Below are 15,437 nucleotides of genomic sequence, written 5' to 3'. Positions count from 1 at the left end.
CTGCTCTTCATTTACAGTGGGTGGGACTTTGCTCCCCCAGCCTCCATCTACATAGGTGTTCAGGGAAATGAAAGACTTGGGAAGCCTGTTTACCAGTGCAGACGGAGGCAAAGAAGTTGCTGAATACCTCAGCTTTCTCCATGTCTGTCGTTACAAATTACTCAGATAAAGAAACTCCTAACATAAGAAACCAGCCACCTATAATTGCTTACACACTATTTTCACCCCTCAGTCTATTTTCACAAATGTTAAAGGCACATGGTGACCCTCGGGGACTCCTCCTGTCACCCCAGTGCAGCAGCGCGAAGGAAGCTGGGTTCTCTCTTGTGCTGTTCCTCGAGGCTCTGTGCAGAAGGGATGCCACCTCGGGCACAAGGGCTGGGGGATGGGAAAGAAGCACTCACACAACCCCTGAGAATTGGCAAGAGTGGTTTATTGCCGGGACGTCTTGCAGGAAAGCCTGTAGGATGTCCATGGTGTTCGGGGGCTCCAAGCTAATGCTTGGGAAGGAGCCTGAGTGACGACGAGTAGGGAGCTCGCCGGGCCCTGCTGCGATGCGGTTGGTGCGCATTGATGGCACAGAGCAAAGACATTCTGTGGTAGTCCCAGGTCTGATCTGGCTGAGGTGGATCTACTTCCATCGGTTCCTCCACCTCTTCTTGTGGACCCAGCTCCATGGGCTCCACAGTGTTTGGCAGAAGGACAAGCCAGTCCTTGCCTGGGACTGCCCAAACGGGATGGCTTCCATCCAGAATGTTCTCAGGCCAGAGTGCCGAACCAGGGGGTCATCGAGTTCCTCATTTAGGTCCCATGCCACTGTCCGCTTGATTTCCATGCATGGATTCAACACTGCTATCTGTTTTATGGCCATAGCAGGGTCCCACACTGTGTTCCAGATGATAGGCACACCGCTGCTCCCCATGGCTGTCTGCCTGACACTCCTGCCTTTGCTCCACACCACCACTGCACCAATGGTTAGGCCCAGCCCCCCGTCACTGTATTTTTGAGGGGCTGGCCTGTTCCCCATGTCACTGCGGTGCCAATGATATTGCTTATATTCGTCTGTGGACTGGGCGCCGGAGGTCCCTTGGGCACTGGTGTCTTTTGTGCCGCAGGCGCTTTCCCTCTGCCCATGACACTTCTCCTTAGCTGCCTTCCTTCTCGGTGCTTCCTCAGACCCCATCGCTGTCCTCACACTGAGGAGGGCCGCCGCTCACCTCGCTCTTTTCTCTAGCCTTCTTCCTGCCGCGTACGCTGGCTCTCAGATGACTGAGTAGCTGAGCAAGTGGTGGGCCAGCTGCAGGGGTCCTGTTTTATAGAGCCTGGGGCGAAGTCGGGGCAGTGGTGGCCACTGTGACCTCAGCAAGCCTCTGGGATGAAGTGGCCCACACATGGCCAAAGGTGGCTGTGTTGGGAGTGGCCTGGAAGATGCCCTCACATGGAAGAAGGAGGAGGGCTGGGGGGCTGAGGGCCCCTTTTCTGGGGCTGTCTCTTTGGGTTATCTCTATGCCCTGCAGTGCACCCTTTTATAAACCATATGCTTGATTCGCCAGGGGGGTTAGGAGCTTCAGCTGAGAAGAGGTCCTCTGGTGGGAGCCATTAGATATTCCTCAACCTCTCAGTAACACAACAGCATTGAAATGAGTACAAGGAAAGAGACTGAAGCGCTAAATGGGGGAAACTTTTGTTTAAAAAGATTTTAGCAAAGCCAGAAACAGCAGTCAGGGTGTCTGATCAACAGAGAGAGATCAAGCAAGCAAGGTTGGTCTTGTGTTCTAGCCTGCCAGGGCAACAAGAGCCACAGTGAAACACCCAACTGGGTTTTATTTTAAGTGGGAGCAAAAAGGGCAAGATAATGTGGAACTAAAAACCTCTCTCCCTCCACTGGATATCAGAGTGCGACTGAACTTGTCCTGCAGAGCACCCCTTGATCAGCCAAGAAACCTGTTTTCTGATTTAGGAGCCAACATGGTTCTGCAGAAAACAGAATTGTTTTTTTATTATTATTATTATTATTTAAGGAAAACATTTAGGTTGAAATCTTATTTTAAAATAGTTCCAATGCTGCAGTGTTGAACAACCCTTTCTGCTACTGCTTGGTTTTGTATATTCATTAGCGTCACTACCGTGACTCTCCATACAGAGTAGCACTGCACATTCATTTCAAGTTACTGGATGACAAATTACCTGGATGCATCCAATACCATATGTACCTATTGATTAAACTTAATTCAAGTGTCCTCCCAGGCTTCCACCACATGAGCCATCAGGGCTCATTGAAAATAATTTGTCTGACAATTTCAAGATTAATGACCATTTTTCAGAATGTTTTAGCATTTTTAACAGAAGACTATCCAGAGTGTAAAATATAGTAACCTTGGAAAGCTGGACTGGTCACAATGATAAAACATTGGCAGCTGAGAATGACTCAAAACACAACTCAGAACAATACTTTAAGTTCAACGTGCTTGCTCAGGCTTTTGCTGTCCTCTCTGTGGAGTGTTCAGTAGCTGGACATGTAAACAGCTACATAGCAGATGAGCCACTGGACAGTGTTTTAATTTCATAATGCTCACCAAACTTTACTCATCAACAAGCCTTACAGTACAAAGTCCCAGATCTCTGACTTCAGTAAATTAGCCAGCACTGATCCTAATTTTGCCCCAGATAGATATGCCTCTTCGTTTAATATAGTAGGCTCCAGGCCTCTGTGGCATTGCCCCAGTTTCACAGTGGCCTACAGGCAAAATACCATGAAGCAGTGATTCACGCCCAGTGCAGGGAGAAAGTCTGAGAACCCATATGTGTGTTTGTGATCTAGAAAAAAGCCAGAAGAGGCACTGGTAGAGAAGAGAAAGTAGCCTGTGGAAGTCACTATGATGAACTGCATCTATAAGAAACATTTGTAAGGGCCTTTTCTGAACTCATTGTGTTGTGCAGAGACTCAGGAGTATCAAGGGCAGACCGTATGACCTCAGGCAATAAAGGAAGTAGACATCTCTCAGGTTCTGTGGATGTACATGATTGCTGATTTTCCCATGGCACCAGAAATAAAATGAATTATTTCATGTGTCCAAGGATAGAGCCAGAGACTCTCCAAAATAAAGCATGAACCTCTCTAGATGTCTGAAAGAAAAGCAGAGAAACCTGAAACTTGAAATTCTCCTATAGCTGTAAGAAGCATGTACTAGCAGAAGGCTGGGTTGTCAGAACGGAGCTTTATTTCTGAGGTCCTTACTGTTTTGAAAAGCTCTTAAACTACCCCAGGTAACTGAGCTATGAAATTCTGTTAACCAGACTGGAGGAAAATTATGCGCTGAATGAAATATACGTATGAGGGACAGGCAAAAATAAAATGAAAACACAGAGACACTCAGGGCTGCTTGAGGGTGAAGAGCCAGTCTTGTAACATGTTAATTATGTAATTTTCACATTTGCTGCAGAAGATGGGACATTAACATCTTTCATTTTTGTTAGAAGAATAATGTAAAGAAAAGTACAATGCTACTCCTGGGGATAGCAACATGTGGCAATATTGAGAGAGATGAAAAGGGGAAAGGTTTCATGGAGAGTTTTTCTGCAATTTCATCTTCACATCTAAAATACAAGAAGCAAAGCTTAGATCTTCATCTGTTGCTGAAAAGTACTTGATGCAAAGTAGAGCCCAAGCCTGCAAAAATACCCATTGTGTCCCCCGGTCCTAGGCTGATCTGGTCCCTACTCCAGTTTGATATTTATATGCATGAGCTGTAGGTGCCTGTAGGGGAGATCTCCAGGCTTAAGCCAGACTGTCACTTTTAGTTTCTGTTCAACTTCTACTGGCTGGTGCCATGAGCATAAGAACTATGTGACTGGCTCTATATTTGCAAATGGCGCTTGACACAAGCATTGTTTCCAATGCTTGGTCACAATTATCCATATAAAGTACATCTTTTACACTACCAGCATCTTTCTTGACCACTATTACACTCCGGCATGTTCCAGAGTTTTAGGAGTTTTCAATTGGGATGATGCTGTTAGCAAGTGCTAAGTGCTAGACAGAAAAAAAAAAAAAAAAAAGGAAAAAAAAAAAAAAAAAAGGACCAATCCATCAATGCTTTCCCTACATGGTTTTCAAATCTGATATGTCTCTTTTGCTGAAACATTGGAAAACACCTGCTCTCTAGTTTGAGCAAGTGTATTAAGACTTAACCTTGTAGTGCTAGACAATTCACAAACTAGGACAACTTTTTCCTGATAACTCTGGCTTACAAATTCCATAGAAAGTATTAATAGTGCTCAGTAGATAGGTGCTAGGACACTGCACATGTCTTACTAGGAACAGTTCTTGACAAGTAAATTTTTAACTCTTAGAGTTATCTGTATCTTGGAGTAGATACACCATCACACACCCCATACTGGGTAATAGCTACATGCTGCAGACTTAGATAACAAGCCTCCCTATTCAACTCAGATTTCCTAACAGAGATGGGGAGCATGCCAAAAGACTACCTTTCTCTCTCCCAAACTTACCCTCTGTGACTCAATTAATATATTTTGCTGTACAAGTAAATAGTTAATATATCATTGTGAAGGTGCAGCCGAACTGAAGGAAATGCCAGGTATTTACATGTATGTAAAGTGCATCTATCTTAGCCATGTATTTTTAAGTATCTCTACTATTTACTCCTGTATATCACAGAGCCACAGTGTTTTAGCTAGTTTGACCTAAAAGCTCATGCTGTTCTGTAAGATTTGCATAGCAGTGTGCAGCTTTTCTCACTGATACTTACATGTGTTGAAGACACCAGCAAAGACCCAGCACTGGCCATATCGCACTGGCTGCTTAGAACTGTAATATTCCAAGAGGATGTCCACACTTCCTGTCCAGGCTGAAGGTGCAACCCCGTAAGTGTAGGTATTGTCCCAGGATCCAGCAATAACACCATTATCATCCCTGGAATTGATCTAAAGATAGAGAAAATGAATGTTAGGGACGACAGATACTGAGCAATAAAGAACTCTTTAAGCTAGCAGACAAAGATAGGATGTGAGAGACTGAATATAGCTGAGTTTAGTCTAGAAATAAGACAGAAATGTTTAATTATGAAGGTAGGAAATGAACAGAACAATCTTGCTAAGGGCTGTAGTAGATTCTCCATCACCAAACAATTTTGAATCAAGGTCAGACACTTAAAAAACACAGTGAAATTAAATCATCACAGCGAGTATTCATGTTGCTAGTTTAGTAAGTTTTATTAACATTAAACATGCTCACTGCTATGTATTTTTAGTAACACGATCAGTTACAAACTGCTAAACAAGTTTCAGAAATATCAAGCTGGATTCTTTCTCAACATCATCTGTTTTCCTGTCCATATCAGCCCAGATATTTTAATAAAATCACTTCCAACTCAGAGTGGATTGGGAGGAGAATCAGTCCACTGTTATTTTTAGAGTGGAAACTAATTTCTTCGGTCCAGCAGACATGAAAACAAGAAGGAATTTGCTGTGTAGGTTTTCTGTTGGTAAGATTACACAAAAGTGCAGAGTTTTGCTGACTAATGGCTATACTGATAGACATTAACGAGCAATACATCTCCTAGCTGCAATTTAAACCAAACCAGTTGAGGCTGTGCAAAAAGCTCATTCGCTCTGTACCTTTTAATTATGTTAATGTGGAACAGCTACATGCCAGCCAAATAAATCACAATTCTCATTTGAAAGCTTTTGGCTGGATTAACTACTGTTTTATAATTAGAAAATCGACTTCCTGTGAACCTTAGAACTGAATGAAGATAAGTATTCAGAGTCATAACCAAAGGGTTAAGGGGTTGTGCCCATCTCACTGTTGTGGGAAACATGCCAGGAAAAGAGGCACTTCAAGGACAGGACAGTGTTTTGATCTGGCTGCAAAGAGAGGAAGAGAGGAGCAACTCTGCTTGCTCTGCAACTTCAGCAAGCCTCAGAAGGATCCCAGCATGGGGGCACATCCCTAGATAAGCTCAGCTCTAAAATGCCACATCTTGAGCAAGAATGAGAGTAAGGAACACAGGTGAGATTTCAGCACGTCTTAGCCACTTCTTACTGAGGTCCAGAATTCAGAGGGCCAAAACTCCCACGTAGCTATAGCCTAATCCTGCAGATACCTGAAGTCCACTTACTCCTGGATTTCCAATAGCAAACTTCTCCACCTACCTAAAGTGGCTGAGTAGCTCAAAACCTAAGTAGTATTTAAGACCCTTTTGGGTTCATCAACATTGTGGTCTTCTGCCCAGAGGGCTTCCAGGGTCTCTGCATAATGAATCTTTTGCATCTACTAGCCCAGTGGTTAATGCAGCAACCCAGGTTGCATTAATCCATTCTTACTTCTGTCCCAAGAGGCCTGAAACTACATTTCTAGTATCTATTGTGAAAGAAATAACCAGAAGGCTAAAAGACAAAGAGAAGTGATGGTACTCTCAATCTTTCTTGCTGAAGCTATTCTACTTAACTTGTGTTATGCAAAAATCAGCATGTGGCATTAACTGAGAGGGTAGACATCCCATTTCAATTCATATTTCAAAATGCTGTAATAAGTGGGTTAAAGGATCATTCATCTTCAGTGACCATCTTTTGTGGAGACACTACTTTAGCAGCTGGCCTGGAAGAACACCTAATAATACTGGCTCAATTACCAGCTTATTATTCTGGGAAGCAGAGGGCATCAGTTCAGACCTCCAGAAGGCAGAGGCAAAAACTCAGCCTTTTCTTTTCACATCCTGGTTGAGTAGAGACTCCCACTACTGCAGACACTGTTGGAATCCATGTAAAGTCTCTCAATTCCTCATCTCAAATTCTATCCAGTATGCTGCCTCAACATCCATGGAAGAAATAACTTTCTCAGTTATTTCAGCTACCAGAAAATGAGCACAGTGCCACAAGAAATGCCTGAAAGTGCAATGCCTAAAAGTGGCCTTCTCTCCAGTGAGGTACCACTCTCAGGAAAAAGATGATGAACTGACATAAATATTTCACCTTTAGTGGAGTGAAATAAAATGCCAGACCCAGAGGTCAGGATGGAGAATTGATCTGACACCTGTCAGAGTGAGCACACAAGGGCACAAGGGCCAGTTAAACCAGCATGGCTTTGATTAAAGAGTCACTTCTGACACTTCTTGGGCATCAATTGCATACCACTGCAGAAGCAACACGGCAGATTTTGATTGGGTTTCCACGTCCAGACAGCTCCAGTTCTGCCTTATCCATCAGGAAAAGGCACGCATCCAGAATGTTTTCTTCAAACTAGATGAAAGGAAAGATAAAGAGAAACAGAGGAAAAGTTGAGTCACTTTTGTTCTGGAAAGCAAACACAAGGCTATTTTTCATTATTATAATAGCTGATCAATTTCAAAATTATCTGGTCAGGTCGAAGTTCTGTGTTTAAAAATACAAGTTTTCTTCTAGAATAATTGTCCATGTACAGCAAAAAAATGTGAGATACTTTAAGGGAAAAGAGTGTGTCATTTTCAATTCAATCTCAGTCTGGTTTCTAGAAGGTTAAAATGACGACATAGCCTTTCTGACAGGACATAAAATTTTAAGTGCTAACAAGTACATAATAGGAAGGTATTATTATAATAACTACAAGAAGCTAGTCTGCTCACTAAGGACTCCATGTCCTTCACAGATTCCAGACCTGTTAATTTCAGGACTTCTCCGACATAGCCAGTACAATGCTGTTGACCAATAAACTGTTTGCCAATGTTAATTTGAAAACACTTAAATTTTAAACTAAGATATTAAATATGTTTAAAATTATCAAGCCAAAAGCTGATTATATTGATTAATCTGGGTCTATGAAACTTAGATATCAAAAATACCAAGTGACCTAAAGTAGTCTTCTTCAAAAATAGAGTAGAAAGGTACAGTTTCTTCGATCCAGCATGAACAAGCATGGGAATGAATTGAGGGCAGAGGTGCCTAAAGAGACCAGAAACCATTTGTCACAGAACCTGCCCTGTGATATATTTCATTTTTCTTAGGAGAAACTGCATAGCAAAGGAAAATACTTCTGTCCCCCAGAAAATGGTAGGGGACAGGGAAACACGCATTATTAAAAAAAAAAAAAAAAAAAAAAAGTCTTTCAGGTTCACTGAAAACACAATACTATATTAGCATTCAAGTCTGTAAGAGAAACTCCACTCAGCTTGTCCCGTCGCCATGTTCTATGTTTATGTTCTATGTTTGCATTCTTAGGGATGTGGTTCATGCAAACAGGATTTTTGCTCTTGGGCTGAGCTGCAACTACAGCTGCAACTGTCTCCAGCTTGGCTTAAGGTTCCTCAGAAGATGAGGGTGATATGAGTTGTGTCTCCTGCCAAAAGCAATCAAATGCCCAGGCCAAGTTGCTGCCTTGGCAGCCCTGGGAGAGGCAAAAGAGGAGGAAGCATCAGGCCAGAGAGCTGAAAAGAAAGCCTGGAAGAAATAAGACTGCTGTCAGTGCTGCAGAAAAGATGGGATGGATGGGGGTGCCGTCCTGGAGAGCCCATGCACCCTTTGGCCTCTCTCTTATAGACAGCAGCTCAGCAGCTGAGCTCTGGCATAAGCCCCTTCACTCAGGGGCATCTCTATGCCTCTGTGTGAAGGAAGAAGCACCTTAATCACTCAGCCATCTCCTGCCCAAGGCAAGTCCTCTTCTTTTTTGCCTGACTATCTCCCATTGTTCTGCAAACTGCTGCGGTATGGATCCTTTTCAGCAAAAATCCTCCAAGGAAGCACACCATCCTGCTCCTGGACTTTGCTATGCACACTGTCACTGAATTGCTTTCTCTGGAGCAGACGTTTGCTGCTTAATAGCACCTGGTAGTCTTAGTGAGCAAAACTGAATTCATGGTGTTCAGGCAAGCAAGGAAAGGGGGGGGGGGGGGGCGGGGGGGGGCAGTGGTTCCCAGGGACATACTCCTAATATTGTATCATTCCTGGGAGGCTGAAAAATTGCAAGTAGGCTCTCCATTCTGCTCCAGTGGTATGTGCTGTAAATCAAGTCAGGTGAATGGCTGTGCTATGGAGACCCTCCTTCCCAAGGAGAATCCTCCCAGTGTAAACACTGGGTCCTCATAGTGGTCCTTCCTACTTCAAATTCATTTTTCTTCTGTCCTTGTCCAATGATTTATTACTTCCACCAGGATCAAAAAGAGCTTTCTGCTCTTCAAGTCATCAGCAGTGCCTAAGAGCTGAGTTAAATCAATAAGAAGTTTAGCTTGCAAATTAAATCTCTCTCATCTACAGTTTATGAGACACTGTCAATCTTGCCAGCATATACCCAAAGACTAAAGAGGAAAGGAACTGCTAACAGAGTTGTTACCTTCCGCCTTGGCATTTATAAAATTATATAAATGACTGTGAAATAACTGCATTAACAGGGGGAGGGTCACAGGACAAGCTGTAAAGTTGCCTTGCAATATCATACATGCTCCCTTACACTATATTGCATCAGCGTAGGATGCAGAGTACCATAACATGGGCAAAAGCCAGTTTCACCATCCTTCACTGTCCATTGATTTAAAAGCACTAAATCAAACTAAATCAATCTCCTGCTCTCAATCTTGGCATGAAGATGCTATCTAGAGGGAAGCAGAACAGAAATATAACACTTGTAAGGCTGAATACCCCTGAAATGTCAAAGGAACCAGAGCAGCAGTAAGCAGCCAGAACAGATCAGCAAACTTGGGCTCGGCATGGGCACTGCCTGCTTACACAAGCAGCAATGGGAATAAACCAAATTCAGGGCAAACAAAGTTTGGCAGAGCCACCTGAAGAAGACTGCAGAAGGAAGACAAGAGGCTCTGTCTGCACACACACATTGCATTATAGAGCATTGCATTTAGTGAGACTGGTCTTCAGCAGGCCCTATCTTTTCATGCTAACTGGCTTGTAAGAGACAACCTTTAAAACTATTTAAGTCCAAGTAAGAGGGGCTGCATCACCTTTTGCACTGGCTGAATTAAGTCAGTGCTATTTCCCACAGTTGCTTGTGGTCTGATCTTACCAAATTCACATGCCATAAAATTATATTTACACTGTAATGTACACATTACAATGCTAATGTGGCTCAACATGTAGACACGAGCCAGCTCAAGATGGCAATGACAACACTATGCCCACCTGTTTTATTTTACGTCTTTCACTGTGTTTTAACTGTGTTAAAAGATCAATATAACATCCAACTTCCATTTCTCAACTACAGAGTTCCTATGTGCCTAGATTTCTTCAAAAGCCAAATTTGTCCTGATTCCCCTTTGGGCTTTTCTTAGTGACTGGCAATTTGCACATTCTTAGAAGAAAGGAATCACAGCCATGTTACAAGGAACACTTCCATCCTCATTCATTACAGCCATGTTTCAACTGGTCTGTTGTTTTTTCCTTCCTGGGTCCATTTTTCTTGCCTTTCCTCCTCTCAAGTTGATGTTGCTCATTAAAGACAGCAGCTGGGAGAATTATCTCCCACTAGTAACCCAGTTTTGAACTGCAAGCTCCTTTTTGATTTACAACTGGAGTTAAAACTTTCAGCTGTCAGTGTTCAAAGCAATTTTTTTTTTTTTTTAAATTTTTTTTTAGGCTAAGAATGTTACTTTACTATGCACAATTCTATCTGTAGTTTTGTGTAAGACCATATACCTTACACCTCTATGACTGTATGTGGCCATGCGCTTTTTACTGAGACTGTTGTACAGGGCCATATATCATCTATACAAAATGCATATATGTAGGATATACCTGTAATATGGGATTCACTGCTAGTACTTTCATTCACTCAGAGCTATGCTTTTAGTCTTAACATCCAGGATTGCTGAAAATGAGAAAGGCACACATATTTAGTGGTGGGGAATTGGTAGGGTAAGATCAGGAACATCATATCCTCCATCTCACTGAACCAGGAGAATATTTTTCCATTGCTTTCAACTTTAAGATATCTGTTACTCCTCTATAAAAAACAATGGGCTCCAGGAAAACCCTGGGCTCGGCCCCCTTTGATTCACCTGCCAAATTCAGCTTTCACGTGGACAGGGGATAACAAAAGGTGCACCACAACACAGAGTGGAAGTCAAGCTCTCCAGTTCCAGTTCAGCAGTGGAAGGAAAGCACATGACAAAGGGATATGGAACAGCCCTAATCTCCCATACAGAGCTGCCTCTTAGCAAAACCAAATAAATAATGCAGTTTCTCAAGGGAGGCTGGTGTTTGTGTCAGGAAGGTGCCAGATTTGCAGAATATAAGCACCTCAGGCCAAACCACTATAGGCCATAAATTCAGCATTTTAGGACATAAATCCAGCAGTCGGTTGAAGCTGGCTTCCATCTCCAGCCACTCATTCCCCTTTCTCCCTCCCCTACATCTGTCACAGAGTGAATCCCACATCTAGGAACAGAGCAAGCCTGAAAAATAACCCAAGGGAAAAAAAAAAAAAAAAAAAAAAAGGAAATAAAGGAGGTGCATGTTCAGCTAGATCAGCTTTCCGGTCTGATTCATTGCACGGCTGCACAAACACTTGCAGGGGGAAGGAAGGGCCAGGAGGGGGCATTTTTGGTCAACTTAAACGCACACCCAGCTTTGGCCTCGGGATCTGGTTCCACGTATCTCTCTCAGAAGCGCACTCCGCTTATGGAATTACCTCCCCCTTACTTTATTTGAGGATTATCTTTAGCTCAGACAGGATCGCTCTTAGACCCTGCAAACAATGGTGCTGAGACAACAAAAGGAAAGGTGAAAAGACAGAAGCTTCCTAAGGCAGTGCTTCGGCAGGAAAAAAAAAAAAAAGAAACCCTTAAACAAGGAAACAAGAGATGTGACTTCAAAGAGCTCTCTACGGCAAGCACACTGTCAATCCATCCAGCTAAAGCTTCAGCTGAGGGACAGAAAGCAAAGCAAGAAGGTTCCCTTCTGCAAGGCTGCACCAGGGAGGGGCAGCAAAAAACTGAATGGATCCATCACTGTTGCATGAAGGAAGTACTTCAATACTTTCTTAATTGTGCTGTTGTGAAAAAACAGGAGGTGAGGTGAGCCATGTCCAATAACTGTCCATTGGAGTCCCCTTGGGTGACAGTTAGGGTTAGTTTTGCTAATTTTGATGTTGCTGTTGAATGCGTTTTCCCTTTTCTCACACAACAACTTAACTCTTTAATCCCACAAATCCCACAGTGATTTTCAGGCTGGCTAGTGATTACAAATAGGGTGAGGTAAAACAGGCAAGCAATAAGGGGTTGATTTTATTGAAGGCACATCAACACCGCACACCAGCCAGCCAGGACTGTGCTTCTCAAAGGCTGCAAGAAGCCACTGGAGACCAGTGTTGTCAAGTCCAGGCAGCAAAGGGAGAAGTTATGCACTTGTCACTGTAGTGAGGAAATTTAAAACTCTGGGATCAAACCCAGAAAATAGGAAACCTATGAAAAGCTGACCCCCAATAAGATGATAATTATTTTCACCAAGTTGCTAGAACTGAAAGGAAGAGTCAAAAAGGAATGCAACCTCTTGCTAAATAAATAACTAAAAAATCTCTTTCCCCAAATCAGTTTGATCTTGAAGTAGCAGTAATGTAGCAGCAGAAATGCTGCTGTGTAGTAAAAATCTCAGCTAATGATTGTAACTTTCAACAGGCAGCCTCTTAGTATCTTAAATGTGTTCCTAGAACAAGACCTTTAAATATTAGCTATTATAATGTTGCTTTTTTGAATTAGATATACACCTGCTTCATACAATTTTAAATGCATGCCTCTTGTGTTTCTGAAGTAGAGACCAATAATGCACAACAGAGCAAGAGCCCACAGTCTCAGCCACTGTCTGTTGTCAATTAAATTCATTTGCTGTCCTATTGGGAGCAGCCACAGAAAGTCTAAATAGCTCACCTGACCGTAACTCCAGCTTCTTAATTTTATTTCGTCAATGTCTCCATGGAAGACAATACCAACATCATTCAGGACATATTCTTCCCTTTCCTTCTCGTCATCCAGATACACGGCATCCTCTGCATCAATTTATCCAAAACAAGCATTAACACAGCCACTTAGTTTCTATATAGGGCAGAGAAAAAAGCTTAGCATATAATGCAGTCATATTTGATGAGAAGTGCCCATCATCCATCAAACAAAGCATCACTTGCTTCAGCAGAGCACAAATATAAGGAGATAGTGACCCCAGTTAGAAATAGGATAATACAACTTAAAAACACGCGAGATGCAAAAATGCTGACAGCTCTTGCCTGTTTTCTCGAGATCTGCAAGGTATGATTAAAATGTCACATCTTATCAAGAATTCCAAGATTACTGTGTACCACTAATTTAAAAGTTCGAGCACCGTGATGCAATTCTGCATCTGTACAAACAGATCAAAGAACAATTTCAAACCTATTAATGTTAATGGAAAACAGTTCAAGTCAAGAGATCTAAAGAAAAATCTGTAGTGCATTAAAAAAATTGGAGTATAGTATTTATAGAGTATTAACAGAAGGGTGTGATTACTTTTTCTGTACATAAGATATTGACTGTGGTGTGCCGCCCCCATGTAACTCGACTGACCAGCCAATATGAGGAGAAATCTGAATGTGCAAGTGAAAACTGCAAGCAATTGGAAGAGGTCTTCATTAAAACATAAACAAAGTGTACATCCTAGATTGGTCTTACATCATTCCAAAGTGTACATGTGGAACCTCATCCTGCAAAGGGTATTCACATCCTTAAATAACCCATTCTTAATGTATGTAAATTATTGAATTTACATGAATTATGTGAAACTGTTCAGATGCTCACAGGCAGGTATGAAACAGGGATTCTGTGGTGCTAGAACAGCTGAGGATTTCTTTCCCGTGCCAGTGCTAGTGTTTTGTGACTAAGAGATACCACTTAACATTTAATGGTCTGGGAATTAATTAATTAGAAGAATTCAGTAATGTTGCACCAGAGAGCAAGTTAAAGGGAAGCAATAACCTACAATAGCATGATACATGCAAATGCAAAACTACCACTGACCAGTGCTGTAGTAGATTTCTTCAGGATCTCGCTACAAATTACTATATGATCATTTCACATTTAAAAGCCTACTGATTTGTTGTATTTTTCTGAAATGCAAATCAGATTTGTAATTCCTTCAAAACCTCATCTAAAGCTTCTTCACTTGCCATAAAACTGCAATTCAGCTGAAAATCACTAAAATCTGAGCCTTCTGAAAAATCAATGGCAAAACTCACACCAACTTCAGTTAAGTGAAGGGTTTTACCAGTCTGTACACCTGACACTGTTGGAATTTTTATTTTATCTGCAAATATATTTATATCCATGTTGCTATACATACAGAAGGGGTTACATGTAGATACATAACATTGTGACCTTTACATTGGTGTGCAAAGAATGATATGGAAGCAGGTGTTAAATGTAGGAAGGTTTTTATGTATTCGAGGAGATCAGTGCTTGCCATTATGCTTTCAACAGGGCTGCTGTACAAGCTCTGCAGGCTACATCAAAATCAGAGTAGACGGAAAAGCAGCAGGTTTTATCTGCTTTTCCCTAAGGCAGGCAGGTCTGAGACCCTTCATGCAGCAGCATGGTGCTACCCATGTGGCTTCTAAGGGCTGGGTCATAACAAGGGTTGTTTGTAAGCCTGGTACTGCCTACGACCAAGTCAGCCTGCACCCAGGCACAAAGCAGATCACAGGTTTACATTGAGAGCCTACACGGTGACAGACAGTGTTAAAAAACCTGACAGCAAATCAAAAAAGCTGCAGTCACTGATGCCAGAAGGGGCTTGCATACTTCAGAAACCACATATCACATGATTTTATTGAGGTCCAGCTCCCAGCTCTAAATAAGTTTTGCACAACATCCTACCAAAAATGTTGCAGATGTCACAGATCACGCAGGCTCTGTTTCATTAGGATGGATCTGCTTGATTTGCTGATTGAGCGATTATATGTATTGACTCCCTGAGCTTTGGGTTTTATTGAAACACATGTGTACAAACACTACAAAGGATGCATTTCAAGGAGGCGAACCCACACCTTCTGAACAGTTATGTATTCAGTGGAGTGTGTGCACATGCTTTCTTGACAGCTGTTGTTTTCTTTCAGGGATTATAAATATCAATATTGATCTGGTTGATATCAATTGAGACGCTTATGTTATTTCAAGACCGCATGATCTTTGCTAAATCAGATGAAAATTGATTAACTTCTCTGTCAATTATTTTTAAATATTTGTATTTTTTGATAAAGTAAAAAGGGCCTCTGTTTCACAGAGAAGCCAGCTGCTTTGATTTTTGACAGCTTTCACTACCCTTGAGACTGTTTAGAAGAAAATACGAGGCATTTGTGACTACTTTGATGCTAAGCGTACTCTACATAGTACAACTCCTAATTATTTGGTGCAAGTAGAGGCTCACATCTGACAAACCGAATTCCAAGGAAATGTTCTGGGTTTCTTTGTTCT

At 42.1% G+C, this 15,437-nt stretch overlaps 1 protein-coding gene across 2 annotated transcripts in view; it reads right to left on the bottom strand.

The window, feature by feature from the left end:
* Positions 1-15,437, bottom strand: part of F13A1 (coagulation factor XIII A chain) — a 66,221-nt gene that overhangs the window by 23,848 nt on the left and 26,936 nt on the right. For both annotated transcript variants that reach the window (XM_032182264.1, XM_032182265.1), the window contains 3 exons: positions 12,867-12,985; positions 7,156-7,263; positions 4,773-4,947 (listed from right to left, as the gene is read on the bottom strand). In XM_032182264.1, coding sequence (XP_032038155.1) covers positions 4,773-4,947; positions 7,156-7,263; positions 12,867-12,985 — 402 coding nt within the window. The remainder of the gene's footprint in view (positions 1-4,772; positions 4,948-7,155; positions 7,264-12,866; positions 12,986-15,437) is intronic.

The sequence above is a fragment of the Aythya fuligula genome, chromosome 2 (assembly GCF_009819795.1).
Source record: "Aythya fuligula isolate bAytFul2 chromosome 2, bAytFul2.pri, whole genome shotgun sequence".
Classification (NCBI taxonomy): domain Eukaryota; kingdom Metazoa; phylum Chordata; class Aves; order Anseriformes; family Anatidae; genus Aythya; species Aythya fuligula.
Note: the sequence above shows the minus strand (reverse complement) of the source record. Positions and strands in the feature narration are given on the sequence as shown.